This window comes from Cystoisospora suis (assembly GCF_002600585.1).
Source record: "Cystoisospora suis strain Wien I chromosome Unknown contig_1718, whole genome shotgun sequence".
In the NCBI taxonomy this organism is placed as follows: Eukaryota; Apicomplexa; class Conoidasida; order Eucoccidiorida; family Sarcocystidae; genus Cystoisospora; species Cystoisospora suis.
This window is the reverse complement of record NW_027154518.1, coordinates 23,085-38,096: the sequence shown is the minus strand read 5'-3', so window position 1 is coordinate 38,096 and position 15,012 is coordinate 23,085. Positions and strand designations below refer to the sequence as shown.

At 54.9% G+C, this 15,012-nt stretch overlaps 2 protein-coding genes across 2 annotated transcripts; one reads left to right on the top strand and one right to left on the bottom strand.

Annotated features, from left to right (window-relative positions):
* Positions 1-6,376: 6,376 nt before the first annotated feature.
* CSUI_003808 (tetratricopeptide repeat-containing protein) lies at positions 6,377-12,490 on the top strand (the record flags this gene model as incomplete). Its single annotated transcript, XM_068064003.1, is given in 10 exon segments — positions 6,377-6,515; positions 6,528-6,654; positions 6,911-7,085; positions 7,680-8,036; positions 8,673-8,898; positions 9,354-9,509; positions 9,968-10,148; positions 10,571-10,734; positions 11,486-12,142; positions 12,346-12,490. The coding sequence occupies 10 exon segments, from the start codon at positions 6,442-6,444 to the stop codon at positions 12,488-12,490; spliced, it is 2,262 nt and encodes a 753-aa protein (XP_067924024.1). The 5' UTR covers positions 6,377-6,441.
* A 649-nt stretch (positions 12,491-13,139) lies between these two features.
* CSUI_003807 (uncharacterized protein) lies at positions 13,140-14,941 on the bottom strand (the record flags this gene model as incomplete). Its single annotated transcript, XM_068064002.1, has 2 exons — positions 14,349-14,941; positions 13,140-13,433 (listed from the first exon to the last, which is right to left on the bottom strand). The coding sequence occupies exons 1-2, from the start codon at positions 14,484-14,486 to the stop codon at positions 13,140-13,142; spliced, it is 432 nt and encodes a 143-aa protein (XP_067924023.1). The 5' UTR covers positions 14,487-14,941.
* Between the last annotated feature and the right edge of the window lie 71 nt (positions 14,942-15,012).

The window sequence follows — 15,012 nt, the reverse complement described above, 5'->3', positions numbered from 1 at the left end:
GGGCGGGTCGTGTTTGTCACGGGTACTCCTTGTGTAAGCTCTGTGCGGAGGTCCCTTTTCCAGGTTCTCCAAGGGATTGCTGCTTGTACGAATGCTTCTTTGTACCCCGCGCTTGATTCTGGACGAAGGACCGATTTTGTCTGAAAGGAAGGCCACAATGAGTGAAACAACCGTCAGTCATTTCACGTAGTGCCAGAAAGCTGTGGAGCGTGACTAAGTAGGTTTGCGGACCTAGGGCGACTTCAGGTCCATCAACAGCTGAATACCGTCCTTGCCACCAGGGCACCCGCGACTCGCTAGCACCGAACCGTGTTCCCGTACACCCACGTAAGTGGCTCGAGTTGCCTTTCGTCGGGGGGGGTGCTGACGCCCGCAGGAACTTCAGCGCCTGATTTCGTCTGGCTTCCCTCCCAGAGTCAGCCGGTCCGACATACCTGTTTTCGTTCTCTCTGGTTCCGATCCTGATCTCTTAGTTAAAGCACTCTGACGGGTCCCGACAAGTCAGGAAGAGTAACATCGTTCTGCTGTCCTCCTGCAGGCGGTTGGCACAGGTGGGCAGACAGTGCTATTTCATCTAAATTCCAGTCGCTGTTACCTCCGGCTGGGGCTTATCAGACCGGGAGACTAACTCTGAACAGTGTACCGGAAACGAGCATCACACAGAGGTGCTTCTACTTCTGGTAGCAAAGAGAACTCACGCCTCGGGGACGAGGATGAACGACAAGGGGAGAAAGCCTTGTCTCCGCACAAAATGTTCCGTTCTCCGACTTCCGGAGTTGCCTGCGGCACGTCGGATGATGACACAGTGAGGCTGAGAGCGGGCCGGAGCTACTGCAGTTGGGCCGGGGTTTAGCACAGCTACGGCACATTGCGACTGGTTCTCGGGGGTGCCACTCATGGGAAGTGAACTTTTGCCTCGCTGAATGAGTGAACGCCACGAGTCGCACACGAAGCCGATGAAACGACTATGTGATTTGTTCACAGCCTGTCAATTGCAATCTTCGGCCACCCGCCAGCCTTCCTCCCTTGCTGAACTGAGTCGCTGCTGTTCACACACAAGAGCTAGGGGCACTGGGCTTCTCATGGAAAAGGTTCAGACACTTGTTTGACGGTCTCGCTCCGGTCGATTTCGCCATACGGCGCGTTCGCGACAGGAATTCGAGGAAATACCATACTTTTCTATCGCGCGGCGTCCCGCCGAATGCCCCAAAGGTCCCTCGCGGGCCGAAAAGAGAAGCCAGTCTCGATTATCAACTTCCCAAGGACAGGACCGAGGTACGCTTGTGTTTGTGCGGTTTGGCGCAGGCCGCCCGGAGCCAGAGGCCGGTGCGAGCGCTGCTCTTGGCTCTGCGTTGTCGTCCCGTCAGGAAGCAGCGTCACCGAAGTAGCACGGCCAGATCGCGGGGGTCTCCCAGACTGACGTAGGAGCCGGCATGACCGCTCACGGCGTTCCCGAATTCATCTAGGCAGCCATCCCAAAACTTTGCCTGCTCAGTAGTAGAATTGACGTACTGCCGGGTAACAGATTGACAGTCGGACTAACGAGTTGCCCCAGTGCACGAGCGGCAAACGAGCTGCTATTGCGCAAAACCAACCGTCTTCAGTATCCCCGTCTCAGCGCTTGCAGCAGCGGTGTCGGCAGACGTCTTCCGCCCGGCTGGCCAAGGGGCGGACAGTTGGAGGGGCCAGCCTGGGTGGCCTTCCTGGCAAGGAAACGGCACGGCCATGCTTCCAGCGCTCCACCGGTGATGCCGAGCACGCCTGCCGGCTCCGTATAAATGTAAGAAGTCTGTTCTCTGTTCTTCCAGACAAGTAGGATCTGCGTGCCGAAACCCCGACTCTATAAGGAGATTCTCCAGTTGGCGACATGAAAAGCCCGTATGTGTAGGGGCCTTGTCTAGTGAAAGACCCTTTGGATCAATGCTTGTCAGCCCTCGGTGTGACTCTTTCTTGTTTGTAAGCTGCCCCGTACCGCATTTATCACATCGGGAAACAACGCGGTGGATGCGCCACCGCTGGGTGACGCGCCCGCGTCACACGGATTGAGACAGCAAGTAACGCCAAGGCTCGTCTCGGTTTCTTGGGGATATTGAAGTGCGAGTAGCTCATGTTCACCAGTGCTCGGGACCGTGTCGCGACACCTGTAGAAACCGCAGCAGAACCGGGGAGCAGGAAAACTGGGAGTGCTAAGAAACAGAGAGGTTGCTTGACAATACTACGGGTGAGCAGTACGCGAGATCTTGACACCCTGCCAGCGCTTGTAGCGGGCCCGGCTCATGGAGTTGACCGCATCCCACACGGAACCCGTGAAAAACTGCTGCCAGTCAGCTGGAAATCGAGCACACTGCTGTGGGGGAAGTGAGTGCTGGCTTGACAGCACACGGGTACGGGCGTTCACGCGAAATCGTTACGGAGCCGGACACCGCGCGCTGGGTGGCGTTTTTTGATTAGATCAATGCAGCCGACACTTGACTTTCGGGGATTCTGGGAGCGCTGCCTGCCTGAAAGGCCATCCTTTTGCAGTCAACCACCAGTCCCTTCCACGCAGAGGGTGACCATAACTGTCTCTGTACGGTCCGTCAAGGCGGTGCCCAGTGTCTAAGCAGCTGCGTCTTTGGACGAAACCAGCGACGAAGGCTTGCTTGTTGCACAAGTCTTGAGAACGGTGCTTGCACATTAAACTTGAAACAACACATCATACCGGAGCATACGCCCCGCGCACCCCAAACCGGGCACTGACTGCGAACAGGCCAGGAGGCGAAGAGAGTGGCAATCGACACACTTTTCTCTTGTGCAGTCGCATGCATCTCGTTGTCGGACAAGGGAATACGCAAGAGACACTCCCCCTCCATTGACAGGCGTCCTTCCTTTTCAACTGTGTTTTTCACACGAAATCGGGCACAGGCTTCGCAAATGCACGCGAGCCCCCCTGTTACCATGTTACCTAGCTGCGCAACGCGTACGTGCGATCGAGTTCCCAGGTGTTACTGCTGGCAACGGCACTGTAGGGAGCAGCACTGGGGGACGCGCTAGCACACCACTACAGTACAGAGAGGCTGGCTAGCATTGCTTCGGCTTCCGGAAGGGGCAGCGGAGCGACGAAACGTTGTCTGGTTCAGACCGGGTCTTCTGCTTTCTCGTACAATCATGCCCTTGCCCGACGGTAACATCGGTGTCCGGGGGAAGGCTTCCAAACCGCCAGTATTCACAGAACCCATGGATGACCCCTACGATTTCAATCATGTGACCGGCGGCGGGCTCAATCCATTGCTAACAGCCGGTGGCGGTCCGGCAGCCGCTGATACCGCGAGCTCCAGTACGTTCTGCGCCAATCCTTTTCGAGGACGACATTCCGCTTTGCGTAGTGCTCTCAAAGATGAAACTACTGCAGTCTCACCGAATGCTAACCCGGAGGGGAGTTTTGCAGCTTCAGCGGCTCTTCGGATAGACACTCTCCCCGTACAGATAGGCCCACATCATGGGCCGAATTGAAGGACACGGCACAAGCGCGTTCTCCGAGTTTCAAGGCCGGCTTCTGTTTGCACGGGACCGGCCATAGCGAACTCCCAGGTGCCACACCTCTCTGCTGTCGTGTGTGCCCGGTAGAAAGCTGCGGGTCGTGGAGAGAACGGATCTTATCGCGAGCTGTAGCCACTTCAACCACAGTTTGCTTTCTTCCAGAGAAACCGAAAGGGAGGCGCGCAGCCGTCCACGTGAGTCATGGTAGGGTAGACTTGCCGGACTGCCTGTGCTGCCGTGTGGTTTCACCCGCAGTGTGGCGACCGGCGACTGGGCGAGAAACTCCGGCCCGTCGACAGCTGCTCAGTTCAGCGGTCCCACGAGCCAGCGTTCTGCAGCCAGCGAGCTCCCTACAGAGAGCAGAAGCTACCAGAGTGCTGCGACCTCTAATGTCATCGAAAGGAGCGGGCTACACACCTCAACGCAAGCGGCCTGTCAGCGGCCTGCACCCCGCACCATTGACTGCGGCGCGTGCGGAGGCCAGCGTAGCCACCCTTGGCAAGCAAGCCGGAGGAGTTCCGGTCCCTTCAGCCACTTTTAGGAGACCCACAGAGAGTAAGCCCGCCGACGAAAGACAGGGTTAGGGTTAGGGTATAGCGGCGCAGGTGCGATGATTTTGAAGCGATTGAAGCACATTCGTGCGCACGTCCTGCCCACCTTGGCATCTCCTAGGACGTCTACTCAGTGGCCAACACAGGCTCCAAAACTACTCAACGATCCAGAAGTTCACAAAGCTGAGGCCGCTTCCGCCTCTTGGTGTAACATTCTCGCGACCAGAATGTCTCGCACCTCCGCGAGGTCAAACGACCCCTGAGTCCCGGAAGAGGGCTCTGCCTTTCTTAGGCGGGGTGCTGAGTACCTGGGTCGAAGATGTTCCACGGCTCTGCAGCTCCCGGTGGTCTTCGTACCCTCCTCCCTGCATGTATGCCAGCTCGGAAACACCACACACAGCACCAGATACTTACAACAGATTGGTCGCATCCCCTGTTTGGTTTCCAGCGGCAACGGCTGAGCGGATTCTCCAGCTCGAAGAAGAGGTCCACTTGCTCTTGGAATCGAGCGCGTCTCTGCAGAATGAGAGGAAGACAACAGAAGCGCTCGAGCGGGCCCAGTTATCAGTCAGAAAAGAGCGGCAGCTCCGTCGCTTGCGCAGGCAATACCAACAACGCCCTGCAGTGGCCGAAAGTGGTGAACCGTGCAGGCAGCAAGATCAGGCGCTGCAGCATGATCCGGAGCTTACTTTCTCGGTCATTCTGAACATGGCGAACCAGAATCAAGTGGGACCAGCGAGTAAAGCCTTGAAGACAGGGAACGTGCTCACCGGATAGCTTCGGCCCCCTTGCTACTCTTATACTACTCTAAGTTGGTCAAGGCGTCTGACTTTGTCGTTTAGCTAGCTTGGTATCTGAGGCACCGATTCTGCCAGGCGCGGAGCCGGGACTGCAGGTTGGAGACACAGAGCTGCAGTTGGGTGTGGGAACGGGGGGGGTGTGCAGCCGCGTTGCAGGGCGTTCAGTGCGGTGATCATGCTGCTGGGCAAACCCCCTGAGCGCTAGCCGTGGCTCCTAGAGTATGCTCTGTTAAGTCACTACACGTTGCCCAGCTCAGGGTCTCACTTCACTTCCACGACGTTGAGGCATTTCCTGTGTCCACATCTCATTTTACCCCCACTTTATTCAGTTGGGAAACCTATGACAACGTCACGCAGCACCCTCGCGAAAGGCAACGTGCACCGGATTCCAGACCTGCTTTGGGCACGCAGGAGTGCGGCAATCTCCAAGAAGCGTTGGAAGCGTACGGCTCGCTGCTTCGGCAGCACAAGCATGCAGCTGACACAAGTTCTATGTAGGTGGTCATCTCTCAGGTTATGATAAGCAGAGACCTGCATGACCTACCTGCAGGGATGATCTGCCGTGTTGGAACGTCCGCTCCCTTTCTGCTGAGAACCACTTCTGGTCTTTTTAGCTGCCCAATATGGAATCGTCTCTGGACTGCTCGTTGCGTTGTACCATTCCGCCTCAGTCACTGCGCATGCTTTCAAGGACTGCTGGAACGTCTTCGACCGGCTGACGTGCAAGCCTCTGCCTTTCAGTGTCTGTGCAGCATCCGAGTAAACGTCGGAAACATCTATCTGGCTCAAAAAAAGTACAGTGCGGCGCTGAAGATGTATCACATCGTGCTCGACACCATATCGGTACGCTGAAGATCGACGTTGTGCTGCTAGCTGCTGAGCTCGCAGCTTTACTGTTTACTTTAGCAGGCACTACAGGTCTAGTTGTGGGTAATGCAGCTACAATGCGGTGAAACACAAACCCAGTTCTTGTACGGTTGGTAGTTTTTCAGGGCCATACCGTAAACTTGGATACCTGTGACAGGTGATTCACACTTCCTAAGTATCTGGCTCTCTCGGGTACATTCCCATCAGCGAGCAGTTGTCCCCGCTTCACCGTCTTCAGCCGAACTATGACAACGCTGCGAATCCCGCCCTACCGTCCTCTGGGTCGCGCCCCGGACTAGTGGTCGCAGTACGCAGACGTGTAGGAACTGTCTCTGAAGGGACGGAAGCTTTGTAGTACCTGCAAATGTGTAAGGCACTCAGTCTCCAGAGCAGTCCTTGACAGAGAGATCAGGGATGGCGGTCCTTGCGTGCACCACACTGGTGGCCCCGGGGGTTGTCTTTTCACCGCGCTCTCCCGATGGGCTGAACTCCTTGCAACCGCTGATGACTGAGCAGGATTGAAGTGAGGAAGTAGAACGAGTCAAATCAGTGTAAGGCAGTTTAGCGTATGCCTGACAGAAAACGGTCAAGGTGACTACGGGTGCGATGAAATCATGGAGTTTTGTGCTGCATCGACAGTGCCTCGCCATTTCGAGATAGCTTCTTTTCCTCGACCCCTACCTTCTCTGCCTGTCCTACCCGTGATGTCTGAAGAACAGCTGCAGCTTGCTTCGCTGCAAGGTGCTCAAGAACATAGCCCAAGTGTACTTCCTTTCCGGTGAATACGCAGAGGCCACAGCCGCTTACGAGCAGCTCGTGAAGGTACGGCTGGCCGGGCTCATGCCAATTACGACAGCTTCGCAACGTTTAGCAGAGTTCTTGTCCCACCAGCAATCACGCCTACCGTGTTACGGTGGGTAGCCGAAAGGACCGTGCAACCGATCCCGTACTGCGACTGCGTCAACAAATTTCTTTCTTTTCTCAGCCAATTCCTGGAACGCAGGCTGGGCTGGAGACAGGTTGTATCTCCGATGTGTGGCTTGAAATACGAGGTCGCCACCAGGTTCTGATACTCCATAGCTACCGGTGTTTGCTACACTTGTCTGCTACAGCCGCCCCATCAACGGTTTCAGTCAGAACCTTAGTCTCCCAGTCTCCTCGGTGTTGCTGTAGGTCCGTGCCCAGCTGGGATGGTCGGTCTCCGGCTCCGCGCCGGCTTCAGCAGACGCTGATCGGAGTATTTGCGCCCAGTCGGACAGCCTGAACCTTCTTCTGTGCTATTACGCGGCGGGAAACGTAGAGAAGATGCAGGAGCATTTCGTGCAGATGCTCGCCATGGGAACGAATGGTAACCTCTTATGATCGCGGCCAGACTCTAGGCAATGCTCAGTTCGGCACTGGCGGTGTATAAAACTCACAAACGACAATGGTCGGGCTGGTCTCCCCCCGTTGCACCATTTTGTTAGAAGACAGTTGCAGACAGGCGGAGTCCGCGCTTTGCTAGCTGTTTCGTTCTTTGCTCCTCGGGACTTCAGACTTTTTGATCGGGAGGCCCACTCTTTCTTATTGGTCCCCGCTGTCTGCACGATGTTAGCTGTTGGAGTGCGGTTTGCAGCTGGCAAAGGCACTGTAGTCCGAGCATTGGGGCTCACAGATTGTATAGGTGGACTCGCTGCTGCAGAAGCGCATACTTCAGGGACCCACCATGTTTTCCATGCTAGTTCCCTCATGACAACCAGCCTCACACCTTGAGCTCAATTTCCGTGCTTCCCCACGAGTCACACTACTAAAGCTCCACAAGCGCATCATATTGTTCCACTGTCTGACCGTTCTGGGCGCTTACGATTGCAAAGGCTGTCAGTACCAGCAAGGCAAGCGTTAATATCAGAGGCAGAAAGAATTCGTTTGTCCCCCCCACCGTCCCGGGCCGCTCGGTTCTCAGGGGACACTCGAGACTTGGCTGACACGGACGACGAAGAAGACTACGCCGTTCCTCCTGCTGGCTCTCCATCAAAAGTGAAGCACGACTCAGGACTCACGTATGGGGAGTCATTTCAGCCTCCCTTCCCTCAGCCTTCCGCCTTCAGTGCCAGTCGCCCGTCCGAGGCTGACGACTCACTCTTGGAACAGTCTGATACCATGACTGGACTGCCCAAACGACACAAGGAAGAATCGCATGGAAAGCTCATATTAGCGGGAGCTCTTCTGGCACAAGCGCTGACCGGGAGCGACCTGGGAGTGGGATGTTCGAGTCTCCAGGCAGCTTTCAGCTGGGTCACAGATACGTTTCGGTCCCATGGTAAGACAACGCAACCAGCTTCGCCGAGCAACCTGTGACAAGGAGCCTCAAAGATCTCTCCGATTCTTCAATGCAAACTGCCGAGTAGCTTACGGAGCCGCACTTACCCTCCCCCCTGCGTTTCTTCTGCTGGCGCTTGCCCAGTTCTGTGGGCGAAGACCCTATCAACGTAACCATCGGCAGTGGGTACTTTTGGTCTCGGCAAATTCTTTGACATTTTTCTTACTCTAAGAAACTCATTCCGCCAGCTCTGCCGGGAGGGGTCATGTGGCCAGTCGTTCCCAGTTGGACTTGCCCCTGCACTTCGGCCAGCTTCCGGTCGCACCAGTGGGCTGAGCAGCTCCTCTACTGCTCGCCTGGTTCTCCTAGTGCCTCTCTCCTGTGATCTGGTTCACAACTTTTTTGGGACCGGCTGCTGCCTATTTCCGTCCGCCACAATCCTATATCTCTACCAGCTTTTCATGATTCCCTGCCACTACCCTACGCCGAAGGCCGATCAGTCCGGACTCCGCATAACCCTGTTTACACGGGCCTGCCCGCAAGGAGTTGATACCCCCCGCAGCAGCGAGTGAGCTCTACGGCGCTCACCAAGACGGGTCTGCAAGAGCGCTACTTTCTTGCTGCTCCGGTGTGCAGGTTATAAAGAGCTGGCACGTGAAATGGAACTGCGCAAGGCTGCAGCCCTGCTTAAGGCTTGTCAAATCGACGAAGCAGTCAAGGTCTACAGGAGCATTGAGCGAACCGACAATAGTAGTCTGGTCCTGCTCCCGCAGGCAGCCACCAACTTGTCTTTCATACACCTGCTATTGAACGATGTTGATGAGGCTTTGCGATACGCGGATGTGGCTCTAGCCAGTGATCGGTAAGCAGTTCTGCACCGGAGAAAGGGCCAAAGGTCCGCAACGGCTACCAGCTACGTGACCTGAGTAACGATCGGTCCCAAAATGCGGTGCTGTGTCTCTCTGGGACAGCTTAGTGTCAAGGGCAGTCGACAGGGCGACCGACAAAACAAGTCCGGCCTCGCAGTCCGTCGTGGTTGCCGGTATCCTGGAGCACCCGACGTCACGCAGCCGTGGCCGACTGAACTGATGAAGGCCGGCGGCTAGGCAGCCTGGATGAGGGCAACCAGGCACGCTGTTTCCTGACAATTCGCAGCTCGGAGAAAACTGTGCCTCGGATCAGTCGGCGCGTGCTATCGGGACCGCTAGTTCTCGAGCTGCAGGCTCTTTGGTGTGAATGGGAGCAACAGTAGTCGTGGGCAGCGGCCGACAATGTCCGTACTGAAGAAGTGTTACATTTGTTTTGTCCCGGAAACAGCTACAGCGCATCCGCGCTCGTTAACAAGGGCTGCTGTCTCCTCCTGAGTGGAAAGCAAAAGGACGCGAAAGGTTTTTTCTTGGAAGCGCTTGGTCTAGATGCCGAATGCGTTGAGGCTCTTTATAACCTTGGTCTTTTGTACAAGCATGAGGAAAAGTAAGTGGCCCGAGGCACCGAGTAACTCTTTGCCAGCTTGGGCTGACAACAGGTTCAACGGAAGCGACGTGGCGCGAGGGCAGGTCTCTGTTGAGGCTTCACGAATTCGGGATAGTACCGACGGTTCCGGGCCCGGCAGCTTTTTCCCGAGGGCCTTCATCGCACGTGATTTTCCAACTGCTTCAGGCGTGGTGCTGCCACAGCACCTGCTGTTCCTTCCCCTACTGCAGAGCCTCTGTCACTTCCTAGTACTGGGTGAATCGCAGCCGACAATTCACGGACATCTGTTGTGCCGTATGAAGACAACTGGTCACGAGATTCACCAGCGGGAGGATCGTTTCGCTCAGCATTCGGCACATCTGCCTCAGTTTGGTCAGCACTGCTTTGAACAACTCGCCGGCTCATCACTTTAGAAAGAGTCTGATTCCTACTCCCGCGGTCGAAGGTGAGGCCATAAGGCTGCTTCGGAGTAAGCGCCGCAACTGGCGGCGCATAACCATGTGCGTGATTCCGTCGTACTTCCGCTCTATTGCCCCTGTCCGTAGTTTCCAAGAAGCTTTAGGAGTTTTCGAAAGGTTCAACCAGATGTTGCCGAACCAGCCAGAAGTCGTATATCACCTCGGTGACGTTAACGAAGCTGTAAGCAAGATGGGTGGGTACCTGTGTAATATCTCAGCTCGGAATCAACTGAGTCTGCAGCGAGGGCAGTGCACGGCTGAGGAGGCGCACAGGATCTAGTTCGTGTATGAACCTGTGGCCCCGGAGGCCACTGTCTACAGAAAGTTCATGTGTGAACGGTGCAATGCTTGGTCTAGGAGAACTCAGTGCGGGAAGGCTCAAGGCTGACAAGAACAATCAGCAGTTCCCTACCCACTCCTCCCGAGACAGGAGACGCTCCTGAGTTGCGCCATGGGTCCCACATCTGTCTGTCTCCCTCCATCTTGGCCGATCTGCTGTTTTGTTGTTGCTTTTTGCTGCTGAGACACTACGGGCCGTGTTAGGCCAGCCCGAGATATGACTACCACCTGTGTTGCGCTGGCGGCTTTGTTTTTGCCGCGCAGTTGGGCAGTTACACAAAAGCCATGCACTGGCTATCGCTTCTCACTTCGACAGGGCTGCGACCCACGGATGCCTCGGTGCTAGCGCGAATGGGAGCAGCTGCAGCTGCGCAGGCAGACGACGACGAAGGACAGCATGCGTTACACTACTTTCTTAGCTCATATAGGTAGGTGGGCACAAGCTGATAATTCATGCATAGGTATGAAGATAAGCATAATACTACATAGGAATACAAAGAACCAAATACTTAGGAAATGTGAACCACCTGTCACAGGTAAGAGGAAGTTTAAAGTATCTCCAAACATATATAAAACTTCAGAAACTTCTGCAAGAGTTTCCAGCACGCGAGTGTTAACACGGGACAGGGTAGTCCCTCGCCTTCCCGGGACATCCAGGCGACAGACAGGCAGTCCCTCACTGCATATGCCTGGCGCAGTCTTCCTTGTTGATAGGCAGTTGGCATGCGAGTCATAGGATAAGCGCGAGGTGTTGAAGATTGTTCTTTAGATATTCATTGCGCCGACCACTCACAGACGTTATTTTTCGTAACCTTATAGGACGAGAGGCATCATGTGGATTGAAAAGACGTTACACGCCAACTATGCACGGGCCGAGAGTACCGCAACAAAATAAGAGAGCCGCGGGTGTCGCACATCGCCTGGCGGACGTGCGGAAGAGAAAGTAATGCAGCGAGACAACATTCAGCGGCATCCAGAGTCAGTCTTGCCAGTACGGATGCAGGCGGGCCAGTTGGTGTCCCTGAGGTGCGGGTTCACTACACACTCTACTGAAGTAGGATATCTGCGCGCAGAATGAGATTACAGAGGACTGACCCATCTGGGTTGAGGGGACGTCCCGGGCTGGTGCATCTCATGGGCTTTCTTCTTCGCGTGACAACTTGTACTCGTGCCTTTCAGCTTCTACTACTGCTCGCTGGACGTGATCACCTGGCTGGGAGTCTACTACGTGAAACAGCAGCTCTTCGATAAGGCTGCGGAGTTTTTTCTCCACGCTGCCGCTTTGCAGCCGTCTGAGCCCAAGTGGCTTTTGATGGTGGCCTCGTGCTATCGAAGGAACGAGAATTACTCAGCAGCCCTGGAGTTCTACCAGAAAGTGCTCAGCGACCACCCAGGTGACATGGAATGCCTCCGATGTCTGATCACGGTTTGCAAAGAAATGGGCCTCCCCTTCGACAGGTACGCGGTGCAGCTGCGTAAAATCGAGCGAGAACAGGATGCGGGCGACAGCTTCGCGCCAGCCGAGGTGATCCCGGCTTCCGCGGAGGACTGTAGTCCGCCAAGGGATGATGTTGGCAGCATGCCCATGGGAGTGGTGGACCAGAAGGAGCCTTTGCCGCTTGCTATCGAAGACTGTCGAAGAAACGGACCCAGCGAAACCCCGAAATACGGAAGGTGCCCGCTGGAAGAGACCGATCTTGCTTGCCCCAGTAGACACAGAAGATCGGAGAAAAGCAAAACCGTCTACGGGAGAACAGCGCGTGGGACACACGAGTTTATCGCAGAGAAAACACCCTGGCCGGAAGTGGTCGTTGAAGAAGAGGACTTGCTTCCCATGTAAGAGAGGACAGCAACGGTTCGTGGACCGGATGGATGCGGGACAGGAGACAGAGAATCTCTTTCACGAGACCTGCACGCACAGTCCCTGCGTCGTCTGTCGTACTCCTCCGGTGTGCAGTTGCTAGAACGATGGTACAAGAAGAAACCGTTGCGCCCCGATGTCGCGTCTGATGTTCGCATCTCGTGTTGTTCGTAGTCAGGATTGTGTCTGCGGTGTTCACACCTTTCCCACTGTGTCCGATTGCTCCTGCGCAAAACCCAAGACTTCGGCCCTCGGAAACACAGAAGGAAGTCCCTGGTCACCACCCTAGAGGCCAAAGCACCTACGGCTCCACTGCCATATAGAATTTGCGAACCATGGTTCAGGCCCTCTTATCGAACTGTAAAACGTGTTGGTGTTAAGGCCGTATCTTTTACCCTGTACGGATGAAGCGACAGAACACAACCCACCTATGAATCGCTTGAAAGGATTTCGCCGAAGCCTCCGTTCCGAACCGGTACGGGCGGGCGCTGTCGTGGTCGCTCAGCGATTCCGAAAACGCAGCCTGACAGAATTACTTGCCAGGGACCTGAGGCCTCGCACCACTTTATATTTGACAAAAATCACAGGGTGACTTCTTCCAAAGAAAGTGAAAAAAAAAGTGACCCCTGCCAGAAGTTCGTAACGAGAACAGGGACGCTGGGCAAAAGTCGCTTCTCCGCCTTCTTCCAAGGGCCGGCCGTCACAAGCTTGACGCGTGTTGTCATTCACGCCGGAGTAGGGCGGTGGGATATGAACGCGACAGATCGGCGGGGCTGCTTCCTCCCCCCGGTTTGGTTTCTGACAAGGGCTCCCCAGGACTTCGTGTCGCCCACTACGGATACCCGTGCTGTCGTTTTTTGCGACTGTGTTGTAGTGGTGTTCTCCCGTCATGACTCTCAACATCTCTCAAGCTCTGTAGTAAAGTTCAGTGCCTCCTCTTGTCTTCCACGTTCAATGCTCACTGACACTCACTCACAGATCAATCATCGCGGACCCCACATCATAGACGAAAAGTAGAAAAACAAGGTTAATATAGAAAAAGCGATGATTTATAGAGCCCTCCGAGTAAGGCGTTGCACGATAGAAATGAAGGGGCGTTTCAGGGTACGCGTTTGCCGGCTCGTGTTTGATTGTAGCTGGAGCGCTAGACGACTTCCCGCTATCCATCTCCGTGACGGAAGAAAACGTCCGGGAAAAGAAGACAACACCCTTCTTTGAACTCATGGGGGGCGGACAAGCGCGGAAACATTCCTTGGTACGAAATGCCTGAAGGGATAGAAGTCGCGTACCGTGAGAGTCCTGGGGTCGCCCCGCGGATAAGCACGGGACAGGTAGTATTGCAACACTTGACGGTGGCAGGCTACCTACGAGTAGGAAAGCTCATATGACTTTACAACAAACAGAGGCCCTGCGTAATAGAAAGAGAGCCACTAGTAACCTTCGTGGTCAGCCCCTCGGAGAGAGGACTACTACAGAGAAAGGTCTGACGTGGTGTCCACCCAGGCGCGCGGTACGACAAAAGAAGAATGGAAAAATGTTTCGCCTCCCATCCGCACTATAAGACAAACACAGAAACCAGCTGCCCTACTGGCACAAAGTTCTCACTCCCTCCCAGGATGATGACCACCTCGCTGAATGCATGCACTTCCGTCCGACAGCTTCTACTCACACCTTGACTGGAGAGATTGTTCCGCACATGTAGTAGGCCACTACTTCAGTAGCACTGGATAGTGGCAGCCCATGAGACAACTAGGAGAGCTTAGGATCTCTATAAGAATCGATGAGCACTGGCTATTATTCTCCCGTCTCGAACTATGGTGCACGCGTCGGGAAGGCTGAGCCGGATGACCACCTGAACGAAAGACAGCTGCTCCTTTCTTTCAGTTTGCCAGAGGAAAAGGAAATCCGCGACGAGACTCATTAGCCACGGTGTGTTTTTTTTTTTAAGGAATTCCAGTGTGACAGCCACACCCACGGGAAACTATGCCGGGGCATACCAGATATTTCCTCTGGGCGACAACTTGAGTTGAGTAGCAGGAAAGAGTACGCATGAAGATACACACACAAGGCCCGGTTTGGATGTATCTAGAGTAAAGTATGGACTTGGACAAGTAACACGAGTTGCTGTGCGATGAAGTGCTAGTTCCAGCGTCCACGTTTCCCAAGTGGCCAACGACCTACCTGTGAGATCAGAGTCCCCTGTCTATTGGCAGTAGGAGAAAAGACTCGTGGACCTCCCAAGAAAGGAGAGCCGTATAGCCCGGTGGGTCCCCTTCCAAAGGAGAGGAAGAGAGAAGCACATCGACTGGGAACTGTCATGGTTGGTGCCCGCGCCCCGAACGCCAGATTCCTTCTCAAAGCTCTTCAATGAAACAAAAATGCCTTGAACGTCTACTCCTTGGCCCGCGCTCCCTCGCCACTAGATGGGACGGCAGCACAAAGAAGTGGTGTTTCCTTTGAGACAAGGACGAAGAACTCAAGGAAGAACAACTGTAAGAAAGAGGACACGAAAGTGAAGCGAGACACAGTACGGGATAGCGGTCGATTCGTGGCAAAACACGAAAGGTTTGGAACGCAGCAAATACCGAAACCTGGATTCAGAAACAGAACAGTAAGGCGGGCCATAGGACGATTCCTCCGGACCTGGCCGCTAGCTTGGAATCAAGTCGAGGACCAACACAAAGGCTCGTTCAGTTCGGAGGTAAAAGGCAGACGTAAAGTGATAATAGTCGTAAGAGTAGGCTGGCTACGCAGGCTTGAAGAGCCAATCGTGTCGGGGGCCGTTTTGGTTGTGCATGCGATAGAAGCATGCACGAAATCAGCGACTCGTTTCATTTTCTCTGGA